General features: G+C 39.5%; 1 protein-coding gene and 2 non-coding genes across 6 annotated transcripts in view; 2 read left to right on the top strand and 1 right to left on the bottom strand.

The window, feature by feature from the left end:
- The window catches only part of CDC123 (cell division cycle 123), a 54,785-nt gene that overhangs the window by 696 nt on the left and 29,716 nt on the right, over positions 1–24,373 (top strand). The window contains exons 2-5 of one of the 4 annotated variants that reach the window (XM_038530119.1): positions 4,057–4,128; positions 17,164–17,221; positions 17,485–17,517; positions 23,699–23,794. In XM_038530119.1, coding sequence (XP_038386047.1) covers positions 4,057–4,128; positions 17,164–17,221; positions 17,485–17,517; positions 23,699–23,794 — 259 coding nt within the window. Of the gene's footprint in view, positions 1–4,056; positions 4,129–6,577; positions 6,653–13,958; positions 14,081–17,163; positions 17,222–17,484; positions 17,518–23,698; positions 23,795–24,373 lie in introns of those variants that run through there. The other 3 variants (XM_038530122.1, XM_038530123.1, XM_038530121.1) reach the window with 3 other exon arrangements.
- On the bottom strand, positions 7,709–7,835 carry LOC119870575. Its single transcript, XR_005356239.1, has one exon. It is a non-coding gene; the product is annotated as a U6atac minor spliceosomal RNA (small nuclear RNA).
- On the top strand, positions 12,160–12,232 carry TRNAK-CUU. The gene has a single exon. It is a non-coding gene; the product is annotated as a tRNA-Lys (tRNA).

The raw sequence follows: 24,373 nt of genomic DNA, 5'->3' as shown, positions 1-24,373 counted from the left end.
TGGAGCCATGCCTGGGCAAGGAGCGGAGCAGACTCGGTTTTCTGGTCCCCTGGCCTCCAGCGGGGAAGCCGGCCTGGGTCTGCAGGCGGGCCGAGGAGTAACTGTGTCATCCTGCCCCGGGCCGTTCAAGGTAAAGAGAGGCAAGGCGGCTGGAACAGCCCGAAGTGTTCCAGGGCGATCGTTACATCCGGAGGATGATGAAGGAGCAGGCTTCCACGCAGGGGGAGGCAGACATCAAAGAAGTGCATGTTCACGGACAGGATTTTTCTGTAACTTGCCCGCTTCCCCTTTAGGCCACCCAGAGGAGCAGGTATTTATAGACCAACTGTCCTTTACCCGTTTAGGCCTCTTGGTGCAGAGTGTGAATAGGGAGAGGGAAACGGTTTTGTTTTCTTTTTTTAAGATTTTATTTATTTATTCATGAGAGACACAGAGAGAGAGAGAGGCAGAGACACAAGCAGAGGGAGAAGCAGCCTCCATGCAGGGAGCCCGACGTGGGACTGGATCCAGGGACCCCGGGGTCATGACCTGGGCCAAAGGCAGATGCTCAACAGCTGAGCCACCCAGGCGTCCCCCCGAGGGAAACGGTTTTGAAATCCTGAGGGCATAAGGAGATTACTCAAAGGACTGTGGTTCTTCTCCGTCCTGTTATTCGTACATAGAGTCTGCTCCCAGGTGGAGGTTAGAGCAGCTCAGCTCAAAGGAAGATAATCTTTGCATTTGAAGGCGGTTGGAGTGCAGCCAAAAGGAAAGGAGGGGCTTCAGCAGCAGCAGTGGACATTACACGCGAATGGAGAAGTGATCTGCCCTCATGATAATCCAGTCCTTTGTTACCTCGTATAATTGAAAGAGGCTTTGGGTTTGACATGATGAGTTATTTGCTTTGGTGTGACTGAAGGGGTGTTTGTGAACCTGTCAGACGTTTCACACTGAGCTCACGTGAACTGACCTGCAACTCTCTGCAGGTGCCTTGTGTGACCCCTGGCATAGTTGGCCTTCCCCTCCAGCAGAGGATAGCGGTTCAAGAATTGGATCCTGGAATCAGGGCCCTCTGTCTGGCTTTGAATTTTGGTTCCCCCAGCTTCTTGAGCAAATTGCTTAATCTCTCTAAGCCCCATCTGGAAATTTGAGAAAATAATAGGATTGTCATGGGAATTAGATGGGACATTTAAAATGCTTGCTACAGTTTCTGGCGTGTAGTAAACGCTGCCTGTTGTTACTTTTTTTTTTTTTTTCTATTTATTCACGAGAGACAGAGACAGAGAGAGAGAGAGAGAGAGAGAGAGGCAGAGACACAGGCAGAGGGAGAAGCAGGCTCCTTGCAGGGAGTCCAACGTGGGACTCAATCCTGGGTCTCCAGGATCACACCCTGGGCCGAAGGCAGGCGCTAAACCGCTGAGCCACTCCGGGGAGCCTCTCATTGTTACATTTTGGATTTAATCAAAGCTCTTTGGAAGCAAAATAATTTTAGTTCATTTAGAATCTGTACCATTCATATGAAGCTCAGAATGACAGATAAAGCAAGAGGTGGGATTTTCTGTAGAGCCCACAACTAAGCCATGTTTCCTGACTCTGTTCGTGACTCTGTCTTTAAACTGTTTCTTTAGTCTGTTTAGTTGTGCGGTCATATCACTGGATCCAAATACGTGCCAGGATATCCCTGCACAACCTGGGCCAATGCGGTGGGAGCTGTATTAGCTTTGTCATTGTCATTGTCAGCTTTAATGCTGAGATCATTTTCTTGTTACTGACTCAGCATTATTTTTCAGTGCTTATTAATCACGGTTCAAAAAATGATTAGGTGGATAAGAATACAAGTTTATTTTTTTGACAAGTTCTGGAATTTTGACTCAGGCGTAAGAATCATGAGCTAGATGACTTTGGGCCCCTTTACCTTTCTAAATCTGTTACTTTTCTCAAACATAAAGGCTATATTAAATAATCCTTTAAAGCCTCTTTTTACCTCAAAAATTGTATCAGAATAACTTGTCCATATGTATGTAATTATATTCACTTGAATGGGATATGGAATAGGGTGTTGGATATATAAGGTATTGAATAGGTTATAGAATGAGATAAGTACTTTGTCACTTAATTCATTTACATCAGTCAGGCCTCCATTGTATTCTCACCTGTACTTGTGTTTCAAGACCGATCTAAATTCTTCTCTGACAGCCTCACTAGCTTTGTGTAGAGCTTGCCTGGCAATGACTTGTTTATGGCCCCCAGTCTTTCAGGCACAGTTCCTCTTCTTCCGAATTTGGTAGCCCTTGGTACATACCTCCTCACCTGGGACAACACCTAACATGCTGCTGTACTGTGATTTTTTTTTTTTCTTTTGTATTTTTCCCCCTCATAGGCTTTGCATTCTTAATGGAACCACTTGGGTATTCTCCTTGACTTGCATAACTTAATGCACGATACCCTCATTAGGATGACTTCAGAACTGGGACTGTAGAACTCAGTGATCCATGAGAAGTAAGCAGAATCTAACTCCACGCCAGCCACTATCTTTAAGAGTTGAAGACCCTCCAGCAGAAAGAATGTGCAAAGAATTCAGCATAGAATCCAACAGTAAACAGTTGTTTTGAATCCAGTCAGGGTTGATGCCACCCGGAGGGAAAGTCCAGGTTCAAATCAGACCTGAGAATTAGTGTAACTCAAAACAAGGGATGTGGACTCTGAAATGATCAATTTGGGGACTTAGAGACATGACTAGCAGAAAAGAGGGCTTGTGTGCTCTCATTGTGGTTGGGAATACCAGCCTAGATGTCTAGGAACTGGCATCTCTGCCAGCATTTCTCAGGCTCAGGCTCCTGAGAAGGTAAACCTCAAAAATTCTCTTGGAAAATGAGTAAGAAAACTTTTCAAGTTTTAAGATACTATTGGAATGTGCGCAAGAGCCTTAGATTGCACTTAGGCTTTAGTTTGCTGGCTTGGTTATAAGTTAAGTATTTGGGAAGGCTTATTCGTGATTAGACAACTGAAATATTTAAAAATAAAATTGAATAGGTTCTTTTGATAACAGAATTAAAAATTCTAGAGCAACTTTTAAGTTTCAAAGGCTCACTTGAAATTTTTTAAAACTTAGCAGATTTACAAATAGAATAGGAAGATCTGATAGTTGACCTCGAAAGCCTGAAGAACTAGACTTTTGAATGTGAAATTGTAAATTTGATAAATCAGATATTAGTCTTTAAAACTGAAATAGCCCACAAATAATGTTTTCTATGCACAGAAGCCATTTTTAATTTGCCAGAAAATAAATAAATGATGCGTAAGTCGATGGTGTTCTCGTACCTCTATCTAAGCAGGCCATCATTTCTTTTTATTGTTTAAAGAATATGTGCCTCAAAGTCATAGCATTACAATAGCAGAATTGCTTGATGATTTATGATCACAGAGCAAAAAACAAATGATCCCATGAGATTTTGAAGTGACTTCCAGGTACGGCTTTACCGTCCCTTAATTATCTGAAATGAATTGAAACTAAAGCAGCTTTATGGCTCTGGCAGTCAGTTGAACAAAAGGCCACCCCAACTCATCCAGACACATCATGAATTCTTAGCCTCTTGTGCGCATTGCCAACCAAAGAATGGTTTCCAAATCTTAAGTCTGCCTCTGCCCTCTGTCTTAAGAAGATGGTCAGATGCTCTTTCTCCTTTCTTTGCTGCGTTTCCTGTGTTGCTGCAAATATATCTGCTGGTGTCTGATTTCTTAAAAACATGGGTACTCACTCAAAGTTCTCTTGAGCTTCTGCCTTTTGTGCTGTAATTTTATGGTTCTTGGGATTTGACTGGTTTTGTTTCTTGACCCTGATTGTGGTAATACATGAGTTGCAGTTAGTTTACCACAAGATTTATTCATATTATTCTAATTTTTAGTGTGCTGTTACCAAATGTGTATCATTAACATTTCGTACTTTATAGTAAACATAAAGGGAACAAGTAATAAATTAATTGGGTTTGGAATTTTTTTCTCTCTGCTTATGGTTGGTCTTTTTAAAATGATGCCTTTTTGGTAAATGCTTTTTTTTTTTTTAATTTTTGTTTTTAGTGTCATTCTTCCACTTCCTCAGAATGTGAAGGATTATTTACTTGATGATGGAACTCTGGTGGTTTCAGGAAGGTAATGTATACGAGAAAAAATTCTTGAAACTTTATCATGAAGAAATGTTGTGATGATTAAATCCAGTAATTTACCACGTTAAATATATACATTAGCTTTGGCACCATTCTCTCCCTTTTTTTTTTCCTAGTTAAAATTATGTCCTGATCTTTGTCCTGTATTTCTCATCAATGCTCAATTAATAAGATTCAGAATTGAGTAGTCGCCAGGTATGAAATTGGGCAGTCCTTTCACCTTTTTCTTGAGAAAATCGGTGTGATAATAACTCTTCTTTATGGTGGTAGGGAAAGGGTGGCAGGGGGAAGAGGTCATGCTATGACATACCTCTGGGATCCTTCCTCTTTTTTTTTTAAGTTTATTAAGTAATCTCTACTGCCAACACGGGGCTTGGACTCAAGGCCCTGAGATCCAGAGTTGCATGCCCTCCTTCCTCCTCCCACTAGCCGCTGGCCACCACCATTCTACTACTTTCTGTGCCTATGATTTTGAGTACTCTAAAGACCTCACATGAGTGGAATCATGTAGTCTTTGTACTTTTGTGACCAGCTTTACTTAACCAGCATGATGTCTTTGGGGTTTGCCCATATTACGGTGTGTGTCAGTTTCCTTCTCATTAAGGCCGCATACTGCTCAATGGTACGAGTGGGCACGTTTTGGTGCCTTACTCTTGACCCCCTTGCCTGACTTCATTTTTCTGCATAATACTTCTTTGCATCTGACATAGTTCCCATAACTGTCCTGGTATTAGAATGCCGGCTTCATCAGAACTGGGACTTGGACAGTTTTGTTCCTGGTTCTTGGAGCAGTGCCTGACACATAGAGGTGCTTGATAGACGTTTGTCGGGTGAAGGAACTTAAAAATATAAGTAGAATATTGTATATGTTTTCAATACATTAATTTTTTTAAAAGATTTTATTTATTTATTCATGAGAGGCACAGAGAGAGAGAGAGAGAGAGAGAGAGAGAGACACAGGCAGAGGGAGAAGCAGGCTCCATGCAGGGAGCCCTATATGGGACTCGATCCCGGGTCTCCAGGGTCAGGCCCTGGGCTGAAGGCAGCGCTAAACCGCTGGGCCACCGGGGCTGCCCAATACATTAATTTTTTTAAAGATTTATTTATTTTAGAGAGAGCAAGAGCATGAGTGAATTGGGTGGGAGTGGGAGGAACAGAGGGAGAGAGAGTGTCTTAGACTCCATGCTGAGCATGGAGCCTGGTGCGGGGCTCAATCTCATGACCTTGAAATCACAACCTGACCTGAAAACAAGAGCATAACCAACCAACTGAGCTACCCAGGTACCCCACAGTAATACTAATTTTACACCCCCCTCTTTGATGAATTTTCTGTGTAGCTTTCTGGATTTTATTTATGTTTTTTGTATCCTCAGCCTCATAATAACTTGAAAATTATTAATTGGGAGCCTCATTAATTTGAAATAATTGCAGGATAAGGAGACAGTAGAGTAGTTAGGCAAAACTTGACTTTGTGATACCAATGACATAGTTTTTATTATTCTCAAATCTGGAACAATAATGAAGTCATATATATGGGACTAAAAAAAATGATTTCTTACCTTAGCAAATACTGGATAGATTTCCCTACTCTAAGCATATTGAAGAGCCCCCATGTTTTCCATTGGCCAGACGTGTGCGGGAGCGTGTGGCAGACCCTGTTAAATACCTTGGAACGGCTCCAGGCAGCACCCTGCTTCACAGCAAGGTGAAGGATTCCGCCCTTTTTGGAGTTGACGGTTCATTCGTGTTTTGTGGGAGTTGATACAGTGTGGTGGCACTGGTCCTTCTGTCCCACTGCCTACTGTCAAATCATATCTTTGTGATTTCTAGCACTCTGTGCCTCGTTTTCCCTGACTGTATGTAAATGGGGTGACTGATATCCCAGGACTCCCCTTGGGTCGTTACACAGATGAAAGGAGGTAATGTGTAAAGTGTTTCACTCAATACTGGCGTATCATATGCCCTTAAAAAACATTAACTGCTCTCACCGTCATCACGGATCTTAGTCCGAACATTATACAGGCACACCAGTAAAGATGTAAGTGAAAATTGTGATGAGACAAGAAATCACTGGGGGTGGGCTGGCTAGGGATTGCAGGGAATACCCTGAAGAAGTAACTTAGGAGCCTCTGAAATGGGAAGTTTGAGTGGAAGGTAGTCAGTTGATGGGTGGAGGGAAGAATCTTCCAGGCTGAGAGAATAGCATTAAGGAGACCTCTGAGGCATGGAAGGTCTTGACCTGCAGGACACTACAAGTGGGTCATGTGGCAGGAGCGTGGAGGGCCAAATGGTGCAAGGGTGGGTTGCTGCCATTAGGGGAGGTTGTAAGAGGGTGTGTGGGAGTCCTGTTAAAGATTCTAGAATTTATTCTGAGGTCAGTGAGAATGCATTAAAGAACTCTGAGGTCCAGTTACCACGTGGAAATTGGAAACCAGTTAGGAGGATACTACATTGGATCAAGAGCAAACTGGCAGTGGCTGAACTATGGTGGTGACTCTGGAGGGGGAGAAGTGAGTGGAGTTGAGACGTCTTAGAGCTGTACCTTCAGAACTTGGTGACAGAGAAGGAGGGGGCAAGAATCACCCTCTAATTTCTGACTGAACAGCGAGATGCATGAAGATGTCACTTGCTCAGGCTGAGGAAAGCCTTTGATTTGAAAAGGGTAGTAATTTTATAGCTTAGATTCCTTTTGTAGTAAAAACTTGACAATTATAGGTATAATTTAAATGAAGGACATTTATAATAAAATGCAGAGGTCCTGAGTATAACATAAATACATACACCTGTTTCATCACCTTTTCCATGAAAAATAGCAAACATTCCCACTCCCCTAGAAAGCCCCTGCCCCCCTTTCAGGTCGATCCTGCCTGCCGTCCCCAACCTAAGCCAGGCAAACACTGGTCTGACTTACATCTTCATCTCTTAGTTCTGTCAGTTTTAGGACTTCCTGTAAGTGAAGTAAGATACTGTTTATTCTTTTGTGTCTGTCTGCTTTACCTCTACATAATGCTTTTGGGATTCATCTGTGTTGCTGCATTTCATTGCTAAGTAGCTTTCTTCAAATGTCTTTTTTTTCCTTTAAAGATTTAATTTTTAAGTAATCTGTATGTCCAATGTGGGGCTTCAACTTACAACCCTGAGATCAAGAGTCCTATGCTTCACTGACTGAGCCAGCCAGGTGCCCCTAAATGTGTCTTTAAAAAAAAAAAAAAAAAAAAACTCAGTTTTTATACTTTGTGTGTGGGCTTGGTTGTGTATCCCTCTTAGTATATTCCTTACTATCCTAATCTTTTCTTTTTTCATTAGAGTCAATGGTGTTTTATATATATATATTTTTAATCTATAAGTGTTAATTTTTTAAAAAGTTTTTATTCAAATTCTAGTTAGTTAGCATACAGTGTAATATTGGTTTTAGGTGTACAGTATAGCAATTGACCACTTCCATACATCACTCAGTGCCCATCATGACAAGTGCACTCCTTAATCCCCATCACCTATTTCACCTATTCCCCCATCCACCTCCCCTCTGTGACCATCAATTTGTTCTCTACTGTTATCTGTTACTTGAAAAACAAGGGTTAGATGCCTCGAAATGGGTGGCAGTGCCTTAACCATATGTGTGTTGTTAGGCCTGAGAGTCTCTTCCATCCTTGTCAAGAGGAATGCTAACTTTCCTCTCAGTTAATACAATACTTGCTATCCTAATCTTTTTAACCTTCCCATGAAGATTGAGGGAATAAAAAGGTAAGATGAGAAGACCCTGTAGAGCTTTAATTAACTGAAAATAACATAATTTAAACTAAAGAGATAATAAAATTTTAGATGAGTTAACAGTTTTGGTTAGGATGACCTTGGAGAAAAAACAACCTCTGAGTGATTAAAATCTAGAGTCACTAGTCACAATATCAACCATTAGTTATTGATATAAGATATCAGTCAACAGAATAAATTACCCTAGGGATAACAGCACAATCCTAGAGTTTATGTCAACAACAGGATTCATGGCCTGGGATCAGGACATCCTAATAGTTTTCGTTTGTTCAACAGTTAAAGTCCTACATGATCTGAGCTCAGGCCAGAGTAATCCAGGTTGGTTTCTATCAGTAACTTCTCCCTGAGTTCAGATAGTAACCATTAGGTGAATGAGTGTGTATATAAAATATTATCTATAGAGTACTGTAACTGCATCTATTAACATATGAACATTTTAGCTCCTTTGTATGGAATGTTTCTCTGCATCAAAGAATACAATGTTATAGTGACAGATAAAGAGGAGTTAATGAACTAGACTTACTGAATATTCTTTTATTGTGAGTAGGCCAGTAGTGAACTAGTACTGGTTATTTGTAGATACCGAGATAGATCAGTTAGGCATCTTTCCTTAGCATGGGACTATGGGAATATATATGACTTAGTTTTTTATTGTTGTTAATTTATTCATGAGAGACACAGAGAGAGAGAGAGGCAGAGACACAGGCTGAAGGAGAAGCAGGCTCCATGCAGGGAGCCCGACGTGGGACTTGATCCTGGGTCTCCAGGATCAGGTCCCCGGCTGAAGGCGGCACTAAACCAGTGAGCCACCCGGGCTGCCCTGTATGACTTAGTTTTGTTGGGTAAAATAAATTCTGAAATGGTAGGGAGTGGGAGCAATATGAATGCTTAGAAATCCCATCATGTATAAAGATGCCCCCATCTCATTTTTAATTATCAAAGTAATACTTGCTCATTATCATAAACTCGAAAAGTACAGAAAATATAGAGAAGCAGGAAAAAAAATCACTTATAATTGCACCACCTAGAAGCAGAAGCAAATGCTGTTCAAATATTGGCATATCTTCTCTAGCCTTTTTAAATGTGTATTTTAGCCTAAATTATGAGCATACCACATTCATAATTTTATATATTTTTTCATTGAACACCATAGCATGATTTTTCCATGTTTTTAAAATGGCATAAAATTATTTTTAGTAATTGCATAATATCCATGTATATGCATTTGGTATAACTGATCTAATTTCATAGTTGTTGGACATTTAGGTATTTACAACTTTACTAAAAAAAATTTTTTTTACAGTGAATGTATTTTTGCTTGGAACCCTGTTTGCATTTAGGATTGTTTCTGTGCAATAAGAATTCCAGACTCTAGTTACAGGGCAAAGGTTATAAAAATTTTTAAGACTCAGGGCACCTGGGTGGCTCAGTGATTGAGTGCCTGCCTTCCTTTGGCTTAGGTCATGATCCCGGAGTCCTGGGATCGAGTCCCACATTGTGCTCCCCTCAGGCTTCTCCCTCTGCCTATGTCTCTGCCTCTCCCTCTGTGGCTTTCATGAATAAATAAATAAAATCTTAAAAAAAATTTTTTTTTAAGGCTCTTGACCAGTATTGCCAAATAGCTTTCACTAACCATTGTACTAGTTATGCTCTTAACACTAGTCCTTTAGGGTACCTATCTCAGAAAGCAAAATTTCCTAATTATGTGCTTTCCTCTAGGTTTCCAAGTTAGTTGTTACAAATAAATTAAAAGGCATACCAGCTTCTGAATGGAATTTCTTCAGTTTCATCTCCCATGAAATGAACCTGACTTTTTGTCTGTTCAGGCTCTTAATCTTCCCAACCTGCCATCCAGTGCTCCCTGTGTTTGTTCCCTGGGTCAGTTGGGGTGATTTTGGTTGCAAGTAACAGAATGTCTTCTGTGGTCCAGGTGTTTGTGTGGTCCCCAAATTCATATGTTGAAGTTCTGATGCCCAGAGATAATCAGTCGGAGGAGGTAGGACTTTTGGGAGGTGATTGGGCGAGGGTGGAGGCTTCATGAATGGCATTTGTGCCCTAATAAAAGGTGCCCCACTCCCTAACTCCCTAACCCCTTCTGCCGTGTGAGGATGCAGCAAGAAGGTAGCCATCTGCAGCTTGGAACAGAGCTGGCCCCCTGATCCTGGGTTTCCAGCCTCCAGAACTATGAGAAGTACATCCCTGTTTATAAGCCACCCAGTGTATGGTATTTTGTGATAGTAACCCATACGGACTAAAACAATATCCAGTTTTAAACTTGACTTAACCGAGGAGGCAAATAGCTTATTTCATAAGAAGCCCTAAGGCATGGCAACTATGGGAAAGTATAGTAGTTCAGTGATGCTAGGACTCAAAATCAGCTTCTCTGTGAACTTCCTGGTTTTCCTCCCGAGTCCCAAGTTCACCATAGTTGTTTCAAGGATCATGCCCTCACGCTATCATATCCAGAGTCCAGGATATATGAGATCCTGTCTCACCTCCTTCTTGAAGAGCAGGACAAACTTTCTCAGGAGTTCCCTGGCCCTTGTGGATCAGAGTCAGGTCCCTCACTGGCAAATGGGATAGAATAGCCATGTGTGGTAGATGAGTCTATGTTGTGGTTGGGCAAAGTCCATTAGGTATGGAGGCACTTTGTTTCTGAAAAAATTGGAGGTTTTATTGACAGAGAAATGGGAAATGGCCAAAGGGGTCTGCCATAGCTCTTGATTCTTCATGCCTAATCTCCCATTACCTTTACATTGAGGACATTGTTTCACTCCAGGCTTTCAGTTCTGGAAGGTGTGTTCTTTACATTTATAACTCAGTACAGAGTCTGGGCTCACTAAGTATTTGTTGGATGAGTGAATAAATGACCATGATTACTCTTTTCCATGGTGGCCTAAATGAAGTCAAATGAATAGTACAGACCAAGGGATGATTACTGGGTTTATCTTGTTTGCCAGCTCAGATCTACTGGTAATGGTTTCCTGGAGTGATGTGTTGAGAAGGGTTCTGAGGCTATATCTGGGGTTCAATGAGAAGGAATGCTTGATTCAATTATTAATGCCTACAGTGGGTAGGGGAAAGGAGGCTAGTGGCATGCATTTCTGGTATAGAGTGATTCATTTTATTGCACATTATTGGGTGTGTCCCACCCTCCTAAGATGGGTGCGGAGCATGCTACAGAAATAAGATGGGTGGGATATCCCTGTTTAGTAGCTAAATTAAAGATGTAAGTAAATAGAAGCCCGTTTTTTAGGGGGGGAATAAAAGCATCCAGTATTCTTCTAAGAATGTTTTTGAAGTATAAATAATCACTGGGATGATTGTGGAAGTTTTTATGATAGAGGTGATCCTGGATCTGGGCTCACAAGTTGGATCTGACTCAGGTGGTCTGACTCACTGCTTCCAGGAACTAATCTTTACTTACCCCTTTCTGATCCCAAGTTTGTTCTTTCCTGATCTGTCTCCCTCAAGGCAGAATAATGATAGATGCCAATCATAAAACACAAAATCATAAAACGACTCTTAGGTGTGATCATGGTTTGAATCTTCACAACTCTGTAGAGTAGCTGTTACTATGCTGGTTTTACAGACAGGATAATGGTGCAGGGTCTCGGCTTACAGTAGTAGAACTGACACACTCAAGCTATGTCTGCCTCCAAAGCCAGTGCTCTTTAAGGTTCCCCATGGCTCTTATGTTCCAGCTCTGTGCTAGATGTGATATTGGAAATATGGAATATTTTATAAATATTAGCATCATACTTTAGCCAATTCAGTCCTCAGTAATTTGAGACATACCTTAGAAAGCAAGTCTAATAAATTGGAAGTTTATATTCTCCATCATCTTCTACAGTGACCAGGTTTTGTGACATAATGTCACAGTGGGCACTGTAATAAATTCCTCTGAAGAACTATATGGATATACTGGTTATAAATATGATTTTTAAAATGTATATCATTTAAAAAGTGATATTTTAGAGTGGTAAAGTGCATTTTCAAGTTCATTCACTGTCTTTTGTGTTGTAAGATTAAGTAAGTCTTATTAAAGATAATAATGTACTTAAAAATATGTGGTATTTAAAGAGAGATGCAAGAGAAAGAACAATTAGCTCCTTGGGCAGGGATTCACAAGTGACAGTGTGTTAGTATTATCACTGTACTACAATGTCTGGTTCTTAGCTTCATGGATCTGGGAACTCAATTCTTTAGGATTACAAAGGGTTGATAAAAATTTAGGAATTGGGGTGCCTGGCTGGCTCAGTCGGTAGAGCATGTGACTCTTAATCTCAGGGTTGTGAGTTCAAGCCCCATGTTGGGCGTAGAGCTTACTTTTAAAAAAGAAAATTTAGGGGATCCCTGGGTGGCGCAGCGGTTTAGCGCCTGCCTTTGGCCCGGGGCGCGATCCTGGAGACCCGGGATCGAATCCCACGTCAGGCTCCCTGTATGGAGCCTGCTTCTCCCTCTGCCTGTGTCTTTGCCTCTCTCTCCCTCTCTCTGTGTGACTATCATAAATAAAAAAAAAAAGAAAAAAGAAAAAAAAAAAAAAAAAAAAAAAGAAAATTTAGGGAACTGATTGATATACATTAACCAGTATTACAACCGATTGATTGAATGATTGACGAGCCAGTGTGTCAATTTCTTGGTTTATAAGGGAGGATATGCCTTTCTAGTGATTGCTCCTGTAACACTTAATATATGGTACACCCTCAACAAATTTGAATGGAACCACTGTCGGTAGCTTTGTATTTCATAACAATATACTTACACTGATTATTTCTTTTTTTTTTTTAATTTTTTTTTTATTTATTTATGATAGTCACAGAGAGAGAGAGAGAGGCAGAGACACAGGCAGAGGGAGAAGCAGGCTCCATGCACTGGGAGCCTGATGTGGGATTCGATCCCGGGTCTCCAGGATCGTGCCCTGGGCCAAAGGCAGGCGCCAAACCGCTGCGCCACCCAGGGATCCCCTGATTATTTCTTAATATTATCTCCTCCTTAGATATTATTTCTTGAATTTGTGTTATGGTATTTGAATATTTTGTTTTCTTGCACTTTCTCTATCTTCATTACAGTTTTTGGTTAAATCAGTAGCCAGTGGTCACAATATTACTACATTATTGGCTGATTACCACTGTGGCTGATTACTCTTTCTTTACTAATGACCATGTTCTTTAAATTTGCTTTATTTTTCATGTGTCTGTCCTAATACTTAGTAACCGTTCCAATAGACAGGTCATAAGCCTGTTAACTATTTCTCTAAATACTCATGGGCACTTCCAAATTTTCCATTTTCCATTTTCCTTTCCTGAAGATTTCACTTTAGCAATCCCTCTTCTTCCTATTCCAATCCAGTAGCTCTTCAGGTTGGTATACAGTTGTCACCTGGAACTTTACTATTTTGTGTTGGATTTTCTGTCCTTTGGATACCATATTTTTGGGTCTCTTGATTTACTTGTTTTATTGAATCTCATGTTCTACAATGCAGAGGAGGAAAAACTTTTGAGTGTTTTTATACCTGAAAAAATTTTTTATCTATAGATTTTTGGCAGGGGGATAAGGGTGGATTGGTTTAGTATGGATTCTAGGCAGAAAATTACCCTTGTGATTTTGAAGGTATGGTCTACTGTCTTCTAGAATGCTATGAAATCCCTTATCATTTTGATTTGTGTTCCTTTATTGTGACCTGGTTTTCTTTATGATTGTTTTTTAGAATTCTTTTCCTTTATATATATATATTCCTTTATATTTTATGATAGTTCCTCTGTATTGACCAAACATACAGACTTAGAACAATAAACATTTTGTCAGTGATTGCTCAGCTGAGTGTTGAGAGACAATTTTTGGTTCTCTCAGTTACTACTTATCTTGCAAGCAGAGGTACTGATTGTTTTTGTTCTTGATTATCTTTTCAAGGATGTTTATATAGCAAACAACCTTGGAAGGTAGAGATAATGGCTCCTTCCCTAGCAGAAAGCAGGTTTATTTACTGTCTAGTACAGGTAAAGACAGCCTCTCTGCCTTTAGGTCAGAGACTGAGCAGGTTTAGTAAAGATGAGGTTTCTTAAATTCAGGGTTCCTCAGTTGTGATGCAAACCTGGCTACTCCTTGACCTCCCATGGGCCAGAGGGGACTGATGGACAGATGCATCTCATACTTCATGCTGTGTTGTGAGTCTGAGTCCTTTGTTTCTGACCTAAGAGTCATATGTCTTCTGCCAGAGTCTGGACACTCTGGCCAGCTAGCCTGTTAGCTTGCAAGTGGGGTAAACTCTCAGAGCCTCTATACTTCTTGACACTGGATGAGTCTTCTGTTTGTCTTGCTAAGGTCATGTTGCTATAGTCATTTGGTGGTTCTGTTGAACACCTGGATGCTTTTAAGGTGGCCTCATATGTCTGGCAGTTGATGCTGGGCCTCTCTTTCTTTGTAGTCTCTCATCTCAGAAGACAACTCTTAGCTTCTTTACATAGTGTTGGCAGCATTCCAAACCTGAGAGTGGAGGCTGTAAAGGCTTCTGATACCTAAAATTACATGATGTCACTTCTACATTTTGTTGGTCATGATGAGTCTTGAAGCCAGTTTAAATTAAAGGAATGGGGATATAAATGCCATTTTTTGATAGGAAGAGTGGCAAAGGTTCCTCACAGAGGAGATGGGAAGAATTATTGTGGCCACCTTTGCACATCGCCTAAGCACCCTTTCATCCCAACCATTCACTGTGCTGTGTACTTGGTGAGCCCTTCCATTCTAGAGACATATTTTTCAGTTTGGGAACATTTAAAAATACTCTATCTTTGATAATTTTCTCTTATTTTCTGGTTTCTCTTTCTTGAACTTCCATTATTTCGATGCTGGATCTTGCTGGATTCTCTGAATTTTATCATTCCCTCTCTGTTGTCTATCTCTTTGTCTTCTTAGTTCTTTCTGGGAAATTTCCTTCATTTTGCCATTCTATTGAATTTTTAACTAGCAACTATCATGTTTTCATTTCTTCAAGTTCAATTCTATCCTCTGTTCCTTTCTTTCTTAATTAAAAAAAAATTTTTTTTTTTTCCAGAATAGGTTTCATGCCCAGCATGGAGCTCAAGGTGGGGCTTGAACTCACAACCCTGAGATCAAGACCTAAGCTGGTATCAGAAGTTGGATGCTTAACTGACTAGGCTACCCAGGTGCCCCTTCTCTGTTCCTTTCTTATAGCTTCCTGTTCTTCACTCATGGATGCAGTATCTTCTTTTATCTTTTTCTCTTTTATCCTCTTTATCTTTTATCTTTATATTAATGATTTTATTTATTTATTTTTTAAAGAATTATTTATTTATTCATGAGAAACACAGCGGGGGCGGGGGGCAGAGACACAGGCAGAGGGAGAAGCAGGCTCCATGCAAGGAGCCTGATGTGGGACTCGATCCCGGGTCTCCAGGATCACACCCTGGGCTGCAGGCGGCACTAAACCGCTGCGCCACCGGGGCTGCCCTATATTAATGATTTTAAAAAATATTTTTAATCTGGTCCCTTTATTGTCTCTTTCCTATATATACTTTTCTTCTTTTAAAAAACATTTTTTTTTTTCATCCTAGAGCCTTTGTTTAGTTTTCTAATGATTCTAGGCCTTTCTTCATATTTAAGAGTGAGGACACACACACTTGTACTCACACTCACTCTGTACCCAGTTGGGACTCACTTACTAAGAGTGCCCACAATCAGCAGGTATTGATGAAAGTTTTCCGGAGGACAGTTATCTGTAGGTTTGTCCTCAGGGGGTTTCAGTTTCTACAGAGAAGAATCTTGTAGTCTGTGTGTGTTCTGGGAGCAGGATGGGAGAAAGGGACCAGAGGCTTCACTGTTAGTGTGATTTTCACATGGCTTTTCATCATACTCTACCATTTCACCCTAATATTCCTCTGGGACGTTACAGACCTGAGTCCTTTGGTTCATGGAAGGATTAGTTGTTAGGGTGTGCAGGGTGAGGAAGGCTGCTTGTGTCTTACTGCCTCTTCTGTGGACTTCACACAAGTCACCTGTTGGTAGCCCAGAGCTTTGGTCTCATCATCTAGTGGAGTTCTAGGTTCTACCTGTTGCTCACTGGGTTATCCTTCTTTATTTTTTTTATTTTTTTATTTTTATTTTTTTTAAAGATTTTATTTATTTATGAGCAACACAGCAGAGAGGAGAGAGAGAAAGAGGCAGAGACACAGGCAGAGGGAGAAGCAGGCTCCATGCAGGGAGCCTGATGTGGGACTCGATCCCAGGTCCCCAGGATCAGGCCCTGGGCTGAACGCAGCATTAAACCCCTGAGCCACCCGGGCTGCCCTGGGTTATCCTTCTTATTGGCTTTCTGTTTTCCAAACTTCTGTTGCTGTCTCTTTTCTGCGGTTGTCTCCTTTGGGGGGGTGGGGATTTTTCCCACCATTTTAATGGAGCTTCAAGAGGGAACATAGGGATAGATAAATGCCCATGGTCAATCAGTAGCCTCCCTTTCCCTTCTTGTAGTTTCTTGGTACAGATCCTATGCTGGTTCTTATTCTGATTATTATTGCTTTCATTGATGTGGTGAGTTCTTCATAGCCCAGTTATTTGTGGTTTTAGTGTTAATGAGAGGGAATACTCTGTGTTTTCACCTTTGCTTCCTCCCTAGGCAATGAAGATTGGCTGCTAGCTGGTCCTTTTCTACACGTGCTTTCCTCACTGGCTTCTTCAAAGATAGCATGTCTGAGTCTTTCTTTCCCTCTCTCCCCACACCTTTCTGTTGTGCCCGTCCAAATCCAGGGACATTCTTAACACTAGCTCACACACTCTGTTTTCACTACATACGCAAAAGATTCTTGATTTTGCCATTTTGGGGTATTCCAGCTCTTCAGTAGAACAGCTCTTTGGGTGATTCCTTTTGGCCTCTTCATCTCACTTGATCTTCCTTGTCTATGGCAGCATTTCTCATGTATTGGGATTCAGAGCTGTAGATGACTGCTCATGCCTTCAGAGCTGGAGTTTGAGTTTTTCCTTTCCTTGGTTCTAGTGATTTTCTGAGAAAAGGGCAGAAAGTGCTTCTTTTGCCATCTCTTACTGGAAGTGTACTAATTAATTTTATATCAGCTTTATATTAGTTTCTGTCTCAAGAAATGAACTTTACCTAACATCCTCCAATTCGGAGGCCTTTTTTTTTTTTTTAATTTATAGTCCGTACACTTGAAATTATGACTACATACATGGTATTAAAGTGTTTTCCTTGCTTAATTTTTGTTTTATGTTCTTCTAGGGAAGATCCACCAACACATTCTCAACCAAACAGTGATAATGAAGCAGAAGAAATACAGGTTGGTTAAAAAACAAAACAAAACAAAAAAGAACCTTTATTAAACTGTTGTAATTTAAGTGATCTCTGAAATGATTCTGATATTTACATCTCTGCATACATTTGGTAAAGTGAGAAATTACACAAAAATCTCACTTTGACATGTAGTTTGTGTTCAGAAAGTGATATCTCATACTTATGTGTCATTTTTAGACGGAGCATTGCTTTTTGGAAGCCCAGTGCACTATCCACATTTAATACTCTGTTTCTGTCCTCTTTGTGCAGTGGTCAGACGACGAGAACACGGCTACGCTTACGGTAAGAGCAAAGCCACACAAGTGTAGGGACAGCTTTGCACTGTGACACAGGGTGCTTCAGTGTTTCAATAATACCTCTCTAAATTCCCTTTTACTGACTACTTCATATGTAGTATGAACATTGAGAAAACATTGTATGACAAAAACAGAGGAAATTATTGGCTTTGATTTATTACTTAGAAAAATAACTTGAATCATTGTTTATAGGCAAACATGGCCTGCCATTCTTTTCTCTTTGATTTCAAAGAAATATTTTAAGTGCATAGTCGGTGCTTCGACTTGTTTCTGTTGAACCCTGAAAGAAGCAGTCATGCCTAATATTAAACTTGGAGACTCCCAGATCTGTGGAAGCTAGATTGAGGTGAAATCTATATTCACTTACTCAGATATATTTACATGGTGTAAAAATTAATTTTCAAGTAAGAGTAGAAAACTGTATGGCTTTAACCAGTATCTTCTATAAAGATGTAGAAGTTGATTGAGTATATTATAGTCTCAGATAAGAGATAAGAATGCTATTGTCCTATTCAATTTGAAATATATTTTTAATAAAAATATTTTTAAAAGAATGAAGTAAAACATATTTCTAAAAATATAGATAAATTAAACTTCTCATACCTTGAGACAAAAGAGAAAGGTTTTTATAAAATTTCCTGCAAATATATATAAAGGCACAAGGGACACTAGTTTTAGGGAAGTTTATATTCTATATATTAATTCTAAATAAGAAGATACTTCTGTTTATTTTAATGGAAGAGACCTGTAATTCACAGTACAAGAGAAGTGGAAAGGCCTAAACCAGCCTATTTCCTTAGGTATAAAAAGCATGCCAACATACACAGAAAGGGAAAGTTTCCATGGTCTATTTTACTCTAGGTAACATGCAGGTTAGTTACTCTCTTGTTTCTGAAAATCCTGTTCTGTTAAACATGCATGTTAGTTATCTCATATATTTAGGATATTATAGTGGGTTCTGAACAAAGATGAATTTGGTTTGATCCCAGCCATTAGGGAGTTTATAAACCAGCAGGGAAAGATGCCTCAGTTTGGGAGTAGATGACAAAGTGCTGTCCCAACAGAGAGAACGGTTAGAACTGAGATCATCTAGAAATGGGCAAAAGGGAAGACATGATATTTGACTTGGACCCTAAAAGTGGTGAGGATTATCAATGCCAACTGATGCTTTTTAATAGATGGCTAGATAGGGAAATTAATAATTTATGTATGTGTATCTACCAAACTCTATTCACTAAGGACTGGAAGCAGTGATACAGTGACATCATGGTAGCCATGAGCATATCTAGTGCCCTGATCTTGGTTTCTAGATATCTTCTCCACTAAAAGGAATTGAAGCTCCTTGGAGAAAGTCAAGACTGGGGTAAGAAAGTGAAGAGGAACCTGTGACAGCTTGTGTCAGAAAGTAAGAATGAGGCAAACATGAGAGAAAGGGTACAGAGGCCAGCTTGAATGGGTTCCGAACCACTGACCAAATAGCTGAGTGTCAAAACAGAGATATTAGTGGAGTATAACCATTTGCTAAGATCTGTGGTCTGTGATACTGACAAATAAATGGTTATATTAAAAAAAAAAATGGGAACAGAAGCCCTTTATAGTAGAAAAGGCACCAGCTCACAAACATAGAAGGAATTACAGAATTGGAAATCACTATTTTGCAACCGTCACAGTAATCACTGATGGAATAGATGTTAAAACTAGAGTGTAGATATTTGATGAGAATGAGGATTCTGGGATATTCTCAAAGTTTTTCCACCAAAATTACTTACTAATTATGAAGAGGAATTAGTAACTTTACAATGGAAAGACCTGGTAGCTGAATGATCAGAGGTAACCTTGTCAGTGATGGGACAGACGTAAATTGTGTACCTTCTGATATAGTTCACTCAGAAGGACACATCACCTGCCAAACATGCATAACCTAAGTCTAATCAGGAGTAAACATCCAGCAAATACAACTTTTTGGAAACTCTATAGAATAACTGCCAGTACTTTTCACAAATGCCAAGGTCATGAAAGATGAAGGATAACAGAAAGAAGGACTGCTACAGATTAAAGATTAAGCAGACAAGACAGCTAAATGCAAAATGGTGTGATTCTAGACTGGATCCTCAGAAAGAAGTGTTTTTCTTTTACCATAAAAGACATAATGGGGAAAATGGGCAATTTTGAGTGAGTTTTGTAGATGAGAAAATGGTATTCTATCAACATTAGCTCCCTGATTTTGATAATTTGCTAAGTTCTATTAAAGAATGTTGCTGCTTTTTTAGGAAACATACTGAAGTATTTGGGGTTACTTCTACTTATTTTAAGAATGGAAGAAAAACGGTTTGTTTTATATGTGCATATGTATAAACAAATGCACACATCTGCAAAGATCTGTAAGAGAGAGAGGTTTGGGGTCGGGGAGGATAAAATAAACATGGTAAATGCCTGGCTGGAGCATATGGAAATTCTTGTTACTCTTCTTTTAATGCTTCTGAAAATCTGAAATTATTTCAAAATAAAAAGTTACTAAAGTAACTAAAGTGGCTTGGGTTTTGCTGAGTGGAACTAGATGTTGTTGAGCAGGGGAACATTAATGCAGAACACTCGTAGAGGAATGTGGGCCAAGACCCAAGGAGGGAAATAGAAGGTATTGGTGAATGGTAATAGTCTATTAATCTGAGATACAAAAACACTGAATTAAAAATGGGAAAACTCAATTGAGGTAGGTGAATCTCAGAAATGAGAGCAGCTCGCTAAAGGTATGCATATCAATGGTAGGAGTTATGTTAAATTTTTTAAATGCTCTAATTTATGGACAGGCATGCATTTCATTGAGTATAAATCATGACTAGAAGAATACACCCAAATCTGTAATGCTGGTTGCCTAGGGGCAGGGGAAAAGTTAGGATTAGGGAGGGGAGAGGAGAGGTCAGAATCTCCGTTTGTATTATAGCCTTGATCCCTTAAGAAATTTAAAGGTCTGGGTTAAGTGTACCAAATTGTTGAATGTATGGATCCAGGAGCACGGATATATATATATTTTTGTATATTTTAAACATTTCATGATTTAAAAAAGAAAAGAAATACATTTCTGAATGGTATGGTAGGTGTAGTTGGAAAGACAGGAGAGCTTGGATCACAGAAAGTCCCCAGATACGATTAAAAAAAAAAAAATATATATATATATGGATTTTATCAATCACAACAGGAACCTTTTCCTGGAAAACTGAGGTGTTGCATGTTTAAAATCAACTTGTTAAACTATGAGCTTAAAAGAATCCTATTAAATCTGAAGAAAGGTAATTTTCAAAATAAAAAGGTAGAATTATGACTCCCATATTGATATAAAACTCTTTAACACATCTTGAAGGTTTTATTAACTCATGAGGGATCTAGGCAGATGTTTTAACCGGTTCCAAAGAGAATCCAAAGGACAGACACATTTATAGATTAGATTAGATTATAGATTTATAGATTAGAAATAATGAAATGAATATGTAAATGAGGCAGAATTGGTTTTGCCTCCCTCAAGGGTAGGGGAGAAGATAGCTGGCTCCCTATTAGGCAGGATAGAATTTTTATGTCCATATAAATACTTTTCATTATTATCACTTACTTAGAATTTGCCAAGTTCTAAAGCAGTTGGTAGACCTAGCTAGAATCAGATAATCCAGAGGGTGTGCTGTAGGTAGATAATACATAGTCTCCTACTGAATCACACATTTTTCTCCACAATATGTAAACTTTTTATAATTTAAGTTTGTTTGAGGATTCTTATAGCATGATTTCCTAACATTGAATAACTTGAGGATTGTTACCTCTCGAAATATAATACATAAAAAAATCAAGGTGAAGTTTTATGGGTTAGGAAAATAAAATAGTTTTTTCTTTGAAGATCGAATCCCTTCATATTGTAAAATATGTAAGTACACCATTGTAACTACAATGTATTTAAACACTGCTATTTCCAGACAAGTTTTAATATAAACAGAACTCAAAAATAGGACCATGGTGAAGTTCAAATGTTCTTTCCTTTTTGGTTGATTTTTAATGCAGTTTACATAAGCAAGTAACCAAAACGTCCTAAGTGTCATTTCAACCAGGAAATAAAGAGAAATAGTGTGAACAAACAGTCTATTCATAACTACACTCTGTACTAAATTGTAACTACACCGTTCATTGAAAATATTGCTAATATTGATTTTAGATAAGTGTTTTAATGGATAGAACCCTAGGCAGGCCACATCAGCAACTTTAGCAGATCATAAGGAATTTATTGGCTTAACATAGATCATAACTCCTTCTCATGGGGAGGGGCAAATAGTAAATAAAGGACTCAGGCTGTTAATCATTTTGAAAGCCTCTCTGGCTGCTGTTTGATTTCCTGTGTCGAAGCTGAAGATGTCCTTTGGAAGATGGACGTGATGGCAGATACTAAGGATGCTGCCAACCTGTCTAGAGATCACAGAAAGGAAGGGGATCCAGCCTGCCCTGATCTCTTCCTTCTTTACTCACTAGGCTACTGCTAAAAGCTGGCTTCTAGTTTGGGGATAGGTCACCTTTTTTTTATTTTTTAAACTGACATTTTTTTGGTCTCTTTCTCAGACTGTTTTTTAAAGATTTTATTTATTTATTTGAGAGAGAACACCAAGCGGGAGGAGAGGCAGAGGGAGGCTCCCCACAAACAGGGAGCCCAATGCAGGACTCGATCCCAGAAACAAAGGGTCATGGCCTGAGCTGAAGGCAGACACCTAGGCACCTCTGGTTCCCAGACTCTGAGCACAGTTTTCTCTTTGTCATGACTGAATTAGACTGTAGGGGATCAACAGAAGCCATTTGATTTATTTTTGCAAGGTGTAGTTTAGCTTATTCTAGACCTAGTCTTAACTTTTTTGACCCCACGGAAGAACTTGTCATTACTAGACCTTTTCAGAATTTACAGTTGCCCAGTAGGGGGCGGCAAATATAAAGGGATAACGTGACTGTAGCGCCCTGGTAGTATTTTTCTATTCTGTGCCCTGCCGCTCCACTTCTGGTCTCTCAGTCCTCTTTTCTCTGTTAATTTCATGTGCTTCTTAGCTAGTGACATAAGGCTCACGGAAGAGTGTTTGTTCACACTATTTCTCTTTATTTCCTGGTTGAAATGACACTTAGGACGTTTTGGTTACTTGCTTATGTAAACTGCATTAAAAATCAACCAAAAAGGAAAGAACATTTGAACTTCACCATGGTCCTATTTTTGAGTTCTGTTTATATTAAAACTTGTCTGGAAATAGCAGTGTTTAAATACAGTTAAGCACATCATTTATTTCTCATTCTCATGAAGGCTTTTGGGGTTATGTCCAAAAGTCTTTTCCTCTAGATGGAAAGCCTTCTGGCCCTTTAAATATGAGGTGTTCTTTCGGCGCATTGGAGTATGTGTACAGGTGACATTCCATCTGTCTCTTCACTTAATAACTGTACATGTTAAGAGAATCATCCAGTCCTTTCTCACATCTCCAGATGCCTCGTGATATCTGTCTTTTTAGCTTTTTTTTTTTTTTTCTTTAAGATTTTATTTATTTATTCATGAGAGACAGAGAGAGAGAGAGAGAGGTAGAGACACAGGCAGAGGGAGAAGCAGTCTTCATGCAGGGAGCCGGACGTGGGACTTGATCCTGGGTCTCCAGGATCATGCCCTGGGCCGAAGGCGTCGCTAAACTGCTGAGTCACCCGGGCTGCCCCCAGCTTTGTGGGTTTTTTTTTTTTTTTTAATTTTTTTATTTATTTATGATAGTCACAGAGAGAGAGAGAGGGGGGGGGGGGCGGGGCAGAGACACAGGCAGAGGGAGAAGCAGGCTCCATGCACCGGGAGCCCGACGTGGGATTTGATCCTGGGTCTCTGGGATCGCGCCCTGGGCCAAAGGCAGGCGCCAAACCGCTGCGCCACCCAGGGATCCCGCTTTGTGGGTTTTGATTGTTTTGTAAAGTATCATTTGGGCACTTTTTTTTTTCTTTTCCTTTCTGGTAAATATTTGATCATTGATTTTATTTAGCTCAGTTCAGAAATTCTGATAGTAATTTGTATCTAACTTATTTTTAACATGTTTAATTGTTTAACCTTGAGATTTTGATCTTGTTTTCTGTATATATTGTGATGTTATCAACCTGCCCAAATGATTTCTTTTTTCTCTCTGTAGGCACCAGAATTTCCTGAGTTCACCACGAAAGTCCAAGAAGCTATCAATTCCCTGGGGGGCAGTGTATTTCCTAAGCTTAACTGGAGCGCCCCAAGGGTAGGAACACATCAGTAAATCTCTCACTGTTTGAATATTCTTTGTTTTGCTACTCATTTCTTTTTATATCCTCACAGAGGGTCTAATTTTATTCCTAATTCTAGGGAAAATACTGTGGAACTTATTTTTATTTCCCCCCTCCTACATTCCTGATTTTGCACTTTCCCGGGTCTATAAAATACTATATATTTTGTCAGAAGACAGTTGCAACCTCTTGTATTGCTGATCATGCTAGAATCTGAGGAAGGCCATTCTCTGCCCTTTCTAAACTTTACCTGTTCAGTGTAACAGAGAAATTTTTCTCTGTTGAAAAATAATGAAAATTTAAATGTCATAGGACCTAGAAATAGAGCCATTTGGGAAATCAACTGACGTTTTCTTAAATTGTGTTTTATTATTAAAAGTTTTTTTTTGTTTTTACGTCAAGGTCTATAGAAAAATTCACTTTTTTTTCTAATCCGATAGAAAACAACTATGGCAGCAAAGCTCATTTAAGGAATCAAAGATTTATTTGCATTTTCAAAAATTAGCCCATGTGCCTTTCTTTTCTTATTCTAAAATGAATGACAAATTGTACCT

The sequence above is a fragment of the Canis lupus genome, chromosome 2, assembly GCF_011100685.1.
Source record: "Canis lupus familiaris isolate Mischka breed German Shepherd chromosome 2, alternate assembly UU_Cfam_GSD_1.0, whole genome shotgun sequence".
Lineage (NCBI taxonomy): Eukaryota > Metazoa > Chordata > Mammalia > Carnivora > Canidae > Canis > Canis lupus.
This window is presented reverse-complemented; position numbering and strand designations above follow the sequence as displayed.